The sequence below is a fragment of the Aquarana catesbeiana genome, linkage group LG01 (assembly GCF_042186555.1).
Source record: "Aquarana catesbeiana isolate 2022-GZ linkage group LG01, ASM4218655v1, whole genome shotgun sequence".
Taxonomy (NCBI): domain Eukaryota; kingdom Metazoa; phylum Chordata; class Amphibia; order Anura; family Ranidae; genus Aquarana; species Aquarana catesbeiana.
Window position 1 is genome coordinate 718,285,826 of NC_133324.1, and position 14,060 is coordinate 718,299,885.

General features: G+C 43.9%; 1 protein-coding gene across 1 annotated transcript; it reads right to left on the minus strand.

The window, feature by feature from the left end:
- Nucleotides 1-899: 899 nt before the first annotated feature.
- Nucleotides 900-9,310, minus strand: LOC141111786 (protein kinase C theta type-like). The gene is made up of 4 exons (XM_073603923.1): nucleotides 7,578-9,310; nucleotides 5,736-5,937; nucleotides 3,013-3,141; nucleotides 900-2,068 (listed from the first exon to the last, which is right to left on the minus strand). The coding sequence occupies exons 1-4, from the start codon at nucleotides 7,910-7,912 to the stop codon at nucleotides 1,946-1,948; spliced, it is 789 nt and encodes a 262-aa protein (XP_073460024.1). The 5' UTR covers nucleotides 7,913-9,310; the 3' UTR covers nucleotides 900-1,945.
- Nucleotides 9,311-14,060: the final 4,750 nt, after the last annotated feature.

Sequence of the window (14,060 nt, forward strand, 5' to 3'; positions counted from 1 at the left end):
TTTGTGGAGGCCGTCTGTTTTTTATGAACTGTGGAGTCGAAGATTTACCAATGGAGTTGAACGTAGTGGAATATCCTGGTGACAGATCTTCAGTGACTGCTCTTTGGATCATCATTCTACCGTTTCCATCCTTATGCCTGTTTGACTCTTTGCCGCTGGCAATAGGGTCCACACATTCTGGTAAGCGTATTTACTCTACCCTCTGGGTGGGGGATGCATACGTCTTAGCTGTCTTTAAAAATATGAAATTATAACATTCTTTAAATGGAGTAGACTGTTAACTTTGATCTCTGGCTTCTGTAATGTTGCATTTGTATGCCTTCCAGGGCTCAGTCTATGTACTTATAATCACTTTCAGATAACAGTCAAGATTGTTCCAAGCTGTATTTTTGTATTAATAATTCTCAAATCAAGGAATGGGACGCTGCTGGGATCATAACTGAGGGTAAAGCGAAGGTTGAAATAATTTATATTCAGTAACTCAATAAATTCAATCAGAGATGTTTCCGATCCTGTCCAGATTAGGAACAGGTCATCAATAAATCTGTGCCAGCAAAGGATGAGGGTAGCCTAAGGACATGGGGCATCAGGAATGTGTAGATGAATTTGCTGGCATTTTCTGTTAGGGAGTCAATTCCCGAAACTATCGGTCTCCCCGGTGGAGGTCGAATGTTTTTATGGGTTTTGGGGAGTGTATAGAAGGTAGGCATACATGGTTTTTTTTTGGTATTGATAAAGTCTAAGGTGTCCCTATCAATTGAGCCCTCCTAGAATGCTCCAATGCAAAAGCCCTGGAATTCTTCAATGTATTGCTGTATTAATGCATCCTTAATATGTCTATACCAGGTGGAATTTTGTAAAACATCTAGGCATATTTTTTGGTATTGAGGATGTGTCAATTTAGAATTTGTCGTTTTTATTAAAGTTTTATTCAAAAACAGTATACAAAACAGGAAAGCTACTGCAGGTTTCCCAACACACTTACCAGCTAGCCTGCAAATAAAACAAAATGGCACAATTTAATAATTTACATTAAAAACAGAGGTCTTCTTTGCACACATTTGCAAATAGGGAAGCGTCACTTCTTCGCCAAGGCTCCTCTGTAAAGTGAGGTCCTAAGGCCTCGTTCACATAAGACGTATGAATACATACCCCGTGTGAGGGCAGTGGGTACAGGCGCTCTGCTCTGTGCATCTCCATGCAGGCAGTCACATTGCACACATTTGCAAATGTATGTGGAAGCTGCAGTGCCTCGTCAAGGCTCCTCTGTACAGTGCAGTTTTTTTTTTTGTATGATTATCCAGACCCCACAGTTGATGTAGAGGAAGGCAAAAAAAACCCTGATGAAGCGTGGTGTAATTTGCTCCAACAGGGAAAAAATTCCTTCCTGACCCCCAAAAGCGATCGGATTACTCCCTGGATTATACATCTGTGGGTGGACATCACAATATCTTTTGATGGTTTTCAGTTTAAAACTGCTTGTTTGATGAATATCAAGAAGTAATGTCCAGATATGAGGAGTCATTGTTCATCTGGATCTTCTGAAGATTACATCAATGTCTTTAAAGATGAACTGTCCTCTCCAAATTTCTCATGAATATATCGGTATATAGGTCCAATCCGGGTATTATGTCACACCAAGAATTGCCTAAATATGAGGAATCTTCATCATCATGTCAGTCCACACAGTCCGGGTCCTAATTTGACAGGTGTGCAGGCATGGATAAGTGGCCCCGAATGCACACAAATTAGGACCTGTGGCTGTGTTCCCCGACTGCCCGGCTGCTCCATCCCATAGCGTAATATAGGCTGACTGTACACAGCTGCAGGCTGGGTGGACATCACAATATCTTTAGATGGTTTTCAGCTTAAAACTTCTTGTTTTCTTCATCATCTGGGACTTCTGAAGATGACATCAATGTCTTTGGAAGGTTGACAGGCGTGCTCACAACCTGTCGATGTTTATGAATCCAGGCATGTATATTTTCCTTCCTGGAATGTCCAATGACTTTACATCTATCGCTGATGGAGGAAGTCGAGAGTGCATTTCCAAGTCCATGTCCAAGGGCTGCAAAAAGAAAAAACAAAATTTGAGATTCTGTATTCATAGATGTCTAACCTGAGTAAACATCAGGATATTGCTTAAAGCCCAATTCCAGAAACAATTAAAACCTCCCCTTGCAGTATTTGTGTGAGGGGGTACATTTTTGCCTAGGGGTAGAGGAATAAGGTGTAATAATTTATTCCTTGCTTTCTACAGCCTCCATCTGTGCAACCGGTCCCTCACGGTCACATGCTTACCTCCTCACATACAATGTAGGACTGATAGGCCTGCATTGTACAAGATGATGCAGAGAGCTTAGGGCTAGGTGCCCCTTTCTCTGCCCCTAGAGTTTACAAGCAATAAACCCTTAGAGTGCAGGGAGGGAAAGGTGTTTGCCTACTACAAGTTTTTTTTTTAATTGGACTTTAACATTGACCAACATCCTGAATTAACCTAGAACCTTCTTCCACTTTCCATGCAGTGGGATTGCACATAGGATACATATCTAGAAGCAAACTACATGTCTGGTCCCATGCCTTCCACCACATCATGATGGCTGAAGTCACATCCCAGAGATTGTATTATGTATCATTGCACTCCTCACCTCCAGCTGTGCACCATTGGGGTTTATTTACTAAATCTGGAGAGTGCAAAATCTGGTGCAGCTCTGCATGGAAACCAATAAGCTGCCATTTTTTTTGTCAAAGCTTTATCAAACAAGCTGAAAGTTAGAAACTGATTGGCTACCACACAGATGCACCAGATTTTGCACTTTCCAGTTTTAGTAACTCAACCCCATTGTGTCTTCTCCCATGGAAAATGAAATATTGACTGATTAGTCTCAGGTTTTCCTGCAGACTGGGATATGTCTGTGCCCCTTACCTAATTATTAGGACACAGCAATGCTCCTTTCAGTGTGTAACAATCTTCTTTTTTAATCCTCATCCTATAAAGATTTGTGTACTTACCGTGCCTACTGAGAAAGGGGGCCGTCCTTTCCCTTGTTCCAGCGACTTCCAATCGATGGGCCTCATGAACGGATGATGTCTTACGTCTCTGCTGACTCCAAGCCTCTTGTTCGGACATTTGCATAGCAGCTATAAAGAGAAATTAAGAGTTAATTTTGCACTTTTTAGAGAAAAAAAAAAAACTTTGACTAAAGCGTGTCTCCTTGGTAGGCCTTTCACCCATTGGATTATCTTAGCATGTGAAGACACACATATAACCAAGTACAGGTGCTGGATGTCTGTCTGCTGAAGTGCTGAGTGATTGCACATGGATGGAAATATTATATTCCAGCACAACAAATAAGTACACATTATGCTGTGCCGGCATTAGATCACGTCCAACTCCCTGAGCTCTTTAGATTGGCCGTGACACTTAAAGTAGAATTACAGCCACAAAAAAAGGGAGGGGATTCAATTTTTTTTTTTAAAGATCTTTTTTTCTTCTCATTAACATAATTTATTAGCACAGGGCAATAAAAGCAGTTTGATGAATGGAGTTGGAAAGGGTTAGAACCTCTGTTCGGTTGTGGTTGCTTTCTGTGTCCCCAGGACAGGATATGAAACAAAATGTCACCAACAGGGACACAGACATTAAAATGACGGCAGGTGATCTAATCCTCCCCACTATGTTCAAAACAATAGTAAATGGGTAGGAGTTCTGTTTTAATAACCTCATACAATGTGCACATCAGTGACTGACCCCATGTGGCATCTTTTGAGCCCTCAGCCCCAAGATGAAGTATTACCATTAGATCTTCACCGTGGGATGATGAAGCCAAACTACTCAACAGTCCAGCTGACAACCAGACTTAGCAACACCCCTACATTATAGCTCTAAAGCAGCAGCAGTAGGCCTAGAAACCTTCCCTGTGCCTCTTCAGAGTTAGAAAATGTCTTGTACTTACTCCTTCTCTGAAGTCCTCCAGGTGTGGGTCTATGTCCGGGGGGTAAACAGGATTTTTGAAGTTCACAGCCCTCCTATATGCGTGGTATGGTTACAGAATGGCACAGTGCCTGTAGCCATCATGTATATCACAACCCCCACTGAAAACCAGCCGGGTTCAAACTGGTAGAACTCGCCGTTTATAACCTGCCTACAAACTTACATTCCTTTTATAGGGGAAACAATAATATATATTCATTGAACATGTATTCTAAGGGAGGCATTTACAAAGCAGCAGTATGTCTTTACTATGGCAAAAGCGCTACTTTAACCACTTCCCATCCAGCTTATAGTAATATGACGGCCGTAAGGTGGCGCTCTCATCCTAGAGTGGCCGTCATATGACGTCCTCCACTTCCCGGCCATCTAGGGGGCGCACGCGCGCCACGTCACTCGGGAGCCGATGCGCGTGCCCGGCGGCCACGATGTCCGCTGGGCACCCGTGATTGCTTGTCTCAGACCAGGGACATGGATCTGTGTGTGTAAACACACAGATCCACGTCCTGTCAGGAGAAAGGAGACAGATTGTGTGTTCCTTGTATATAGGAACACCGATCTCCCCCAATCAGTCCCCCCCCAGTTAGAATCACTCCCCAGGTAACACATTTAACCCCTTGATCACCCCCTAGTGTTAATCCCTTCCCTGCTGGTGACATTTATACAATAATTAGTGCATATTTATAGCACTGATCGCTGTATAATTGTCAATGGTCCCAAAATAGTGTCAAAAGTGTCAAATTTGTCCGGCGCAATATCACAGTCCTGACAAAAATCGCAGATGGCCACCATTACTAGTAAAATTTTTAAAAATGCCATAAATCTATTTTGTAGGCGCTATAACTTTTGTGCAAACCAATCAATATACGCTTATTGCAATTTTTTTTACCAAAAATATGTAGAAGAATACATATCGGCCTTTTAATTGGGATATTTATTATAGCAAACAGTAAAAAATATTGTGTTTATTTCAAAATTGTCTCTGTTTTTTTGTTTATAGCCCAAAAAATAAAGATCGCAGAGGCGATCAAATACCACCACAAGAAAGCTCTATTTGTTGGTGAAAAAAATTATCAAAATTTCATATGGGTATAGTGTTGCATGACCGCGCAATTGTCATTCAAAATGTTACAGCGCTGAAAGCGGAAAATTGGTCTGGGCAGGAAGGGGGTGAAAATGTCCTGTATTGAAGTGGTTAATAAATATGACATTTAAAAAGCACAGCGGTGGAATTGGGACTTTGAGTGCTATTACAGGGAATGGGTGTAAACATTAAAAAAAAAACTTGAAGGAGAGCCTAGTCATGTGACTCACCCTAATCAAATCAGAGTTCTCTTTGTTATGTTAAGTATACAGAAATTCGTAGGATACCACAGGCTCTACACAGTGGCATGCATTTTATGAATGGGCCGTAATTCTACAGAGTGTAACAGAGAGCAGGTAGTGATATCTGCTCTCCAGTAGAAATCATTGTAACATTAAACTTGATGTAGTTTTTTACGTTCATATATGTTCACTATTTCTTATGTCCATTATAGAGATTGTAGCTAGGCTCACTTTAAGCAAGAGGAATAGCAAAGAACAACCACTGTGCCCAACAGCTAACCAGGAGGCAGAGGCGGCATACGCAATAGCTGCCCCCCCGTGGACATATATTAACAAATTAAATATCAGAGGGATAGTAAATGGATTGTGATATACTGAATAGATGAGGTCTAATGATGGTAAACAGAGTGTGACTTACTTCTGGGGCCATGTAGCCAATTGTTCCGGCTACGCCCGTCACCTTCTTATCACCATACAGATCCATTACTGCCACTCCATAGTCTGCAATGTGGACATGACCTTTGTTGTCCAGTAGGATGTTGTTTCCCTTGATGTCTCTATGAACGATGACATGCTTCTGCAGGAAATCCAATCCGCAGGATATTTCCACTGCAATGAATCTATAAAAAAAGAGAAAGAAAAATTGATTCTGAACAAATTACTTTTTACAGTCATTAGATTTAAGTAAAAACATTATCTATGGGCAGGGCATGCATTTGCAAATGTGTGCAGACTAAACCCCTGCTTTTAACGCATACTGTTAGACAGGTTATTTGGTTGTCTGCGGGCTGGTTGCTAAGTTAAGCTTGGTTTTTCCCTTGGATTTATCTTTGGCCTTGTTTGTACCTGTTTGTACCTGTCGTTAGCCTTCCAATGCTTCTTACTGCGATAGTCAGCTATAGATGGGAGCAAGTGGCGTCTTTTTTGTATCACAGCAGGGGGAGAGAGTACCTGGCTCTATCCCATTACCGGTCCCCCCTTTGAGGTTATTTGGTTTATATTAGAGTTCTGGGTATGGCACCTGCTCACCATTTCTGGTTTTATCAGATCCCAGATTCCGGAGTCTCCTGGGAGAACCCATTGGTAGGATCCAGGCTGTAAACATCCTTGTGACAGCAATAGGCATGTGACAAGACTGCCACCTCTAAAAAACAGTACTAGGGTGATGATGTACCGGTACATCACTGGTCCAGAAGTAGTGACCCTGTCATGCCAGCGGTATGCATATATGTGGCCTCTAGGTGTGTGGGTCTTAACGCTGAGAGGCAGCATATATGGGTACCAGAATGTAAACAGAGATGTCCTGAGAGTACGCTCCCGTCACAGTTACCGGTGGCTAAAGGAAAGCTCCCAATCTCTACATGCGATTGGGAGCTTTCTGATCATGTTACCACTGTGACAGCCAATCATGGCGGTCACATGATCAGAAACCCGATCCGCCTCCCAGCATCAGAAACCTCTTAAAGAACAGGGAGGCCCCGGTATTAAGGGGTTAAACTGTGACGTGTTACCAGGTGACTCTGGACTGTCTTCATCTCCTTCCCCACATGGTACAATCACTGCCCGCTGTGGAGAAACTGGGATTGCAGAATGCCACATGGATGAACCATCTATTTTGAACCCCAACCCTACTTTAATAATACAGTGGTATCTTGGATTACGAGCATAATTAGTTCCAGAAGAATGCTTTTAATCCAAAGCACTTGTATATCAAAGCGAGTTTCGCCATAGGAAATAATGGAAACTCAAATAATCTGTTCCAGTGACACTGCTAGTGTATGCAGTACCGCATGTAACCAGAGGTGGGGGCACCGGAGACATTAGGAAACACTCAGAGCACTTTTTCTGAGCGGCTCCGAGTGTCACCTCTGCTCAAATGTGGTACTGCACACCCCAGAGGCTTGAATCCTGCTCATTTTGCGAGACCTCGCAAACTGAGTCAGGATTTAAGAAAAAATAATAGCTCATATTGCAAAGCGCTCGTAAACCGCGTTACTCGCAATCCGAGGTATTACTGTATAGAGTATCTAAGCTTGGGAGAGGTGTGGTGTCCCCTGCTGTGTATGGTTTCCCTCATATATTTATGGGAGATGGAGTGACATTACTCTAAAGTATCTATGTCAGATTTGAGTGGACTGATGTAGCTAAGCATTCTAATGGAGTCCAATATAATTCTAAACTCCTATAGCCTGGATTGTAAAATGGCATATATTATAAAGATTGCTTTCTATTCTATTCTCATTGTGGTGATGAGACTTACCTTATGAAGGAAATGTCAAGAGGGAAATGGTTTATGGTGAAATCAAACAGATCCCCTCCAGAGATGTATTCCATAACAAAACCGGCATAATCGCGGGTTTGAAAAGTGGTGTAAAGCTGGGTGAGGAATGGACACCCTGCTGCCATCTGCAAGACCTTCGGCTCTGTTTCAATGAAGTCACGTTTATTTGAAGTATTCACGACTGACTTGATGGCCATGATCTTCTTGGTTGCACAATGAGTTGCCAGAAAGACCTGAATGAGAGAAAAGACAGAAGTCATTTGTGTTATAGGAAAGAACACTTCTTCATGGATGGGAAAGGATGTAAGTAGCATTGAGGAGGAATCAGAAGTAGTTATTGATGAATGCCGCGCGGCTCGATAACGGACTGCCTTCTGATATCTATGACAGGGAGAGCTTTCTTAATTTTGTGTTCCTGGCTCCTCCCCTCCATAAGGCAGAGTGCCATAATTAAGTCTACCAGTAGCTGAATCAGTTTTGGTGGCTGGTACACATTGGCTAGTTACCGGGGAGGGATTTGTTTTGTGGGTGGAGCTACTAATCTAGTTATAGGGGGGAAAGTTAGAATTTACCTGTCCAAATCCTCCTTCTCTGAGCAGACAGTGCAATATGAAGGTTGACTGGCTGTCACAGCGTGGAGGTCTTACTTGAAACTGGACAATGCGATTTCCTGCTGTGACACGTTCTATGTCACAGCTCGGGGGAGTCACAAGAGGTGGGACTTCTGCTGCCACATTTTCACAGGCTTTCTTGCTGGTGCTGCATTTTTCATTATCTTTCTAATTGCTGCAACATTTTTCATGATCCTTTTAGTGTCACAGATTGGGGGAGTCACTACAGATGATCTTGTGTGGACTGCATCCCTATTTTTTTCAGAAAGCCATTATATGGCTCTTGTCTTATTTTTGGGATCATATTTTCCATCATCATTTTGCTCATTTCATAGGTTAAAAAGGCAGAGAAAATCACAGAAACGGTCACAGAAGAAGAAATCTCAGAGAGCTCAGAAAAACATGTCTTTACTCTAAGAGAAGTCAGAATCTTCTGAGTTCCACGAGTGAGGCTGCTATTTATATCTGCACTGCCCGATGACATCACAGTGCTGGTCACATTACTCCTCCCCTATGTTGTAAACCAATCAGGCTGTATATCCTCATGTCAGAGATGTGAGGCTGCTATTTATAGCTGCACCGCCCGATGGTCACATGACTCCTCCCCTAAGTTGTAAACAACCTCTCCCTTGAGGAAACAAGCCAGGCTGTATATCCTCATGTCAGAGATGTGAGGCTGCTGGGTCACATGATCTCAGCCAGTGCATTTGTGGGTTTCAACTGTCATTTTTCAAATTTTCTCTATTCTGTGGGGGAGGGGAGGAAGAGATTACCGTTCAGGTTTAGACCCCTTATACACTGGGCCCTATTTCACGCGCTTTAGCGTTAAAAAAAGCACCTGTAAAGCACCTGAAAGAAGCCTCATCTGCAATCCCAATGTGAAAGCCCAAGTGCTGCGCTGGCAGGGCGTCAAAAAAAGTCCTGCAAGCAGCTTCTTTGTAGCACTTTAGGAGCGGTGAATACACTGCTCCTAAAGAGTCCCTTCCCATTGAAATCAATGGGAAGCGCCTACAAAGCGCTTTTGGCAGCTGCGCTTTGTGGGCGCTTTCAACCCTTTATTCGGCCACTAGCGGGGGTTAAAAGCACCCCGCTAGGGCTCGAAAAATGCTGGTAAAGTGCCGCTAGTTTAAGCGGCGCTTTACCAGCGTTTTTTCGGGCACTGGCAGTGTGAAAGGGCTCTTAAAGCACTCGGGTTTTCACATTGGGATTGCAGATAAGGCTTCTTTCAGGCGCTTTTTTTAACGGTAAAGCCCCTGAAAAACGCCCCAGTGTGAAAGGGGTCTAAAGTTTGAACCGTTTTGTTCCAAGCAGACAGGATACTGTTTTGCAACAGTACTGAATGAAACTGGGCATAGGGAACCGCTTCAAATGAAGCCACCATCTTTCCTAACAACCTCATGCAAAGGCGAATGGCGGAATCTCTTTTCGACCTGACCATCTGCACCAGCTCTATGGCGTTGATCTTGCCTGAGGCAAGAACGCCTTCTTCTGGGCTGTGTCTATGATCAGACCCAAGTACTCCAGCCTTTTTTAGCGATTTTTAAAGAAAACTTCTATAATTTGAGAATTCAACCCAGATTTTTCAGATATTTGGTTGTAATGCCCACGCTTTTCTCCAAACGAGCAACCGACTGGTTTATTAGCAATAGATCGTCTAGGTACGCCAAGACTGTTATACCCTGTGCCCTCATCCTGGCTAGAGGTGGGGCCAGAACTTTTGTAAACACCCAGGGTGCTGTAGCTAGCCCGAAGGACAAGGCTACAAACTGAAAGTGCTGCTGTTTTACTTCGAACCGCAGAAACCTTTGGCGAGCAAGAAATATAGGGACATGCAGATATGCATCCCTAATGTCGATAGATGCCAGAAGTTCTCCTCCTTATAGGATAGAAACTACTGACCTGATCGACTCCATGCGAAAGGATCGGATTTTCAGGAACTGATTTAGATTTTTTAGATCTAGAATGGGTCTGACACCTCCATTTGGTTTTGGTACCGTAAAGAGATTTGAATAAAACCCCAAACCTTGCTGTTCTGTGGGGATGTGTATGATCACCCCCCCCCCCCCAGCCAGTAATCAGTCTAATGCCCGAATGCTTTTTCCCTGGATCTTTGGGAACGTTTGATCTCAGAAAACGAGACGGTGGAAACTCCCAAAATTCTGGTTTGTATCCTAGAGACACCATGGAGATGACCCATCTGTCCTGATTTCCTCTTGCCAGGCTTCTGAGTATTGCAGAAGTCTTCCCTCCCACTCTGGCGAGGGGGGGCGCCTCTTCATAATGAGGCTTTAGAATTCTGCTTCGCAGATTTCCGGCCCCAGGTCTTCTTCTGTGCCTGGGCCTGACCCTGAGGCTTTCCTCTAGAGTCTGACGGTGGAGGCCATCGCCACTGCCTAGAGGCGGATGCCCCTGGTGCAGGGGAAAGAGTCTGTTTAAATGAAGGATATTTATATTTTCTTTTGACTGGAAAAAGAGTACTCTTCCCACTAGAAATTGTTTGGATGTATTTGTCCAAATCATCCCCAAATAGTCAATCCCCATGAAAAGGGAAACTAGTCAGAAGCCTTTTGCAAGGTGCTTAGGCTGACCAATCTTTTAACCAAAGGGTCCTACACATGTGTACTAGCACAAGCGCAAGGCGGGACGCCTGGTGAATAGAGTCTTCCATGGCGTCTATGGCAAAACATAGCGCCCTCAGTAGTTTAGCCAAATCGCGGGCCTGTTGTGCAGGGACCTCCTTAAGGGCCTGTCTAAACTGGTCCTTTAGGGACTGACAGATGCCTATTACAGTGACTGCAGGCTGAGTAACGGCCCCTGCCAAGGAAAAAGAGGATTTTAACAGGAATTCCAACCTTTTATCTGCTGGATCTTTAAGCATTTGTGCATTGTCTACTGGCAAGTTAGACTATTATTCACACTGGAAATCGCAGCGTCCACTGCTGGTACATTCCTTTTTTTGGGGGGGTGAATTTCTCCTCCATGGGATAGAGTGCTCTTTGGAGGGAGAAATTGCTTATTTAGGTGATCCCATTGAGCATAAATACGTTTTTTAAGTAATGCATGTACAGGAAACTCATGAAAAGGCTGTGCAGGTTTTAAAGGAACCTAAAGGAGAAACAGAACTTTCAGCTCACTCCGTTAGGGGTAGCTTGAAAGAGGCATGAACCATCTCCGTAAGAGATTGTACCAGCAATCTCTCAGATTGCGAGGCTGAAAAAGGTTCATCTACCGGTGCTTCCTGCGCAGAGGAGTAATCGGTTTGCCTTTCCTCCTGATCGCCTGAGGGTAACACCTCATCCTCTACCCACTGTTCCCTTGGCAAGGGGACTGAGGCGGGGGAATCTAACACGCTTCCTATCCTTTTGGATAGGGATACGATTAAAGTCGCTAATCTTCCTTCTAGGCCCTGCAAGACGGAGGAAAAACATATCTTCAGTTATGTATACAGGGGCTGAAATGTGAGAAGCAGCTGCACCACCAATTGTATGTCAGGAGAGGATGATAGTGTGGAGTGGTGTCTTTTTTGGGAGCCATAGTGCTGAGCACAAAAAGCAGAGGCACTAAGTAAAATGCACAACTCGCTGAGCAAATAGTCTAGTAAAAGAAAATGCCGCTAATAACGTTCAGTTTTAGTGCTGTGTTTAAATGTTATTTCCTGTACGGGAAATGCCTTTGCAACCTTACGTGTCCCCAGCGCTCCTGTGTCCTGTGTGTCAGGCTCCAGCTGTATAGCTGTGAAGTGTCTGTCTCTGTTGTCCCCAGCGCCTGCGCTGTGTGCTCCTGGTAGACTTAAGCCACGCCTTTAGGCCACGCCCCCTCCGTAAACCCATCCCCCCTCTGGTTAACACTAGCCATAGTCCGCGCGTGCGGACGGCATTTAACACACTCCTTGTCAGAGTGAGAGGAGAGTGAGAGGGGAGGGAAGGGAGGGCTGAGGCGGGAAGTTTAAAAAACTTCTGTGGGGAAAAAAGAAAAACTAAACATATGAAAGCCGCCGCCGGGGGGGGGGGGGGGGGGGGGGAATACAAGCTACTGTTGTACCTCCCTTCCCCCAGGGGGGAAATGTTCTGGATGAGGAATCCCCCCTGGCTTGCTGAGACCACACACGTGCTGTTTAGCTGGGACTTCTGAGCTGCTGAGTAGCAACGTACTAAGGTATGAATTTACTCCCTCTAGTGGAAACTTTAGGCATTACATTTTACTTATGGAAGAAAAAAAAAGCATAGGTGGACTTTTTACAGTTCCTACCTTTTCCTTGCTGCAGGATACTGCTGTAAGAGACAGATCCAAACTTCACCCATCATGGCGGGCTGCGTTAGCAAACCTTCAAGGACCGGGTCCCTATTATAGGGGTTCCACTCCCTTGGACCTGTATAGCACCCCTAAGGAAAAACTTTAGGTAATGTAGCATGACCAAAAAGTCCTGGTTCCTGGGGTCCAGCCCTGCAAAGAGAGGCGTTACAGGCAAAACCTTGTGCTTCATATACGAGGCCCAGGTACCATCCACCTTGGCCTCAGTGGCACTTTGGATGGATCCGGTCTATGGAGGCTGTTTACTTTTCAATCTTAGTTTATTTCAATATAAAGATATAACAGAAAAATAAGGTACTGTAAAGTATAATATTGTATACATTATATACAAAACAATAAAGGTATCTTTTATTATATATGCATGAAGTTATATGTCTTGGTATACAGCTTCTAGTAACATACTGTATTATCGCATTAGATATATAGGCTTGTAATGTACTAGTAAAATAACATGTTTGGGGGAATCAACCTATAACCACCTTTATAATTTTGCGTGTTGACGTTAACAGGAAATTCCACCTTTTCTAGCTGGAACGCTGTAGAGATCATTCAATCGTTTATTATAGATATTCAAGTTGCTGGGCAATTCTGGAAGTATAATTTTTTTTTAATATATATTTGAGTGACTGGTTCAGTACATAAAGAAAAAAAAACAGAGAAAGGAGTATGAGAGAGAGCATATGGAAAGATAGGGGATGACAACAAAAGTGGGGAGCACCCCAACATGGCTAATCGGTGGGCAAAGATGGGGCATCTCTGATCCATATGAGGAAGTTATCAGAGTATCGAAACATCGACCATGAGGTCCAAGTAATGGAGAACTGTTCCTCTTTCCCTGCTTCCTGCGCCAGCAGACGCTCCAGATCTCTTATCCGATCCACCTTGACAGCCCAATCCCCCAAGGAAGGCACATCTACTGTTCTCCAATGTCTGGGGATCACTGTCCTAACCGCGGCCAAAAAGTGTCGCAGTATGTCTTTTTTAATCAGCTTGAGTGGGCCTGGGAGCATAGATAGTAGGGCTATCTCTGGTGTGGGCTTAATTGAGGTCGCCATCAGCCTGTTGTATAGATCAAAAACCTTCTGCCAGTATTTCTGAATTGGAGGGCATGCCCACCATATGTGGAGCATTGTCCCGCTAGAGGACAGGCATCTTGAACAAGTACCTGAGATAGAGGGATTAAATCGTTGGATAGTCACCGGGCATCTGTACCATCTCGTTAATAGCTTAAACCCCTTTTCTTGATTCTTAGTTGCCAAGGAGATCCTATGTGTTAAAATAAAGCTTTTTTGCCAGTCAGCTGGGGAGATGGAGTGCTGTAGATCTGTTTCCCATTTCTGCGTGTATATTGGAAGGTCAGGGGTAGATACTTTTAACAGAAGGGAGTATAACAGTGATACTACATGTGTTGGGGGATCTGGCTGTAAGAGCAACTCATCAAAGTCTGTCGGGTCATCTAGGATTTCTGAGATGGGGGAGAAAGTACGTATGTATGATATTATTTGACTCCTTTGTAACTACATGGTTGGAGGCCCCGCAC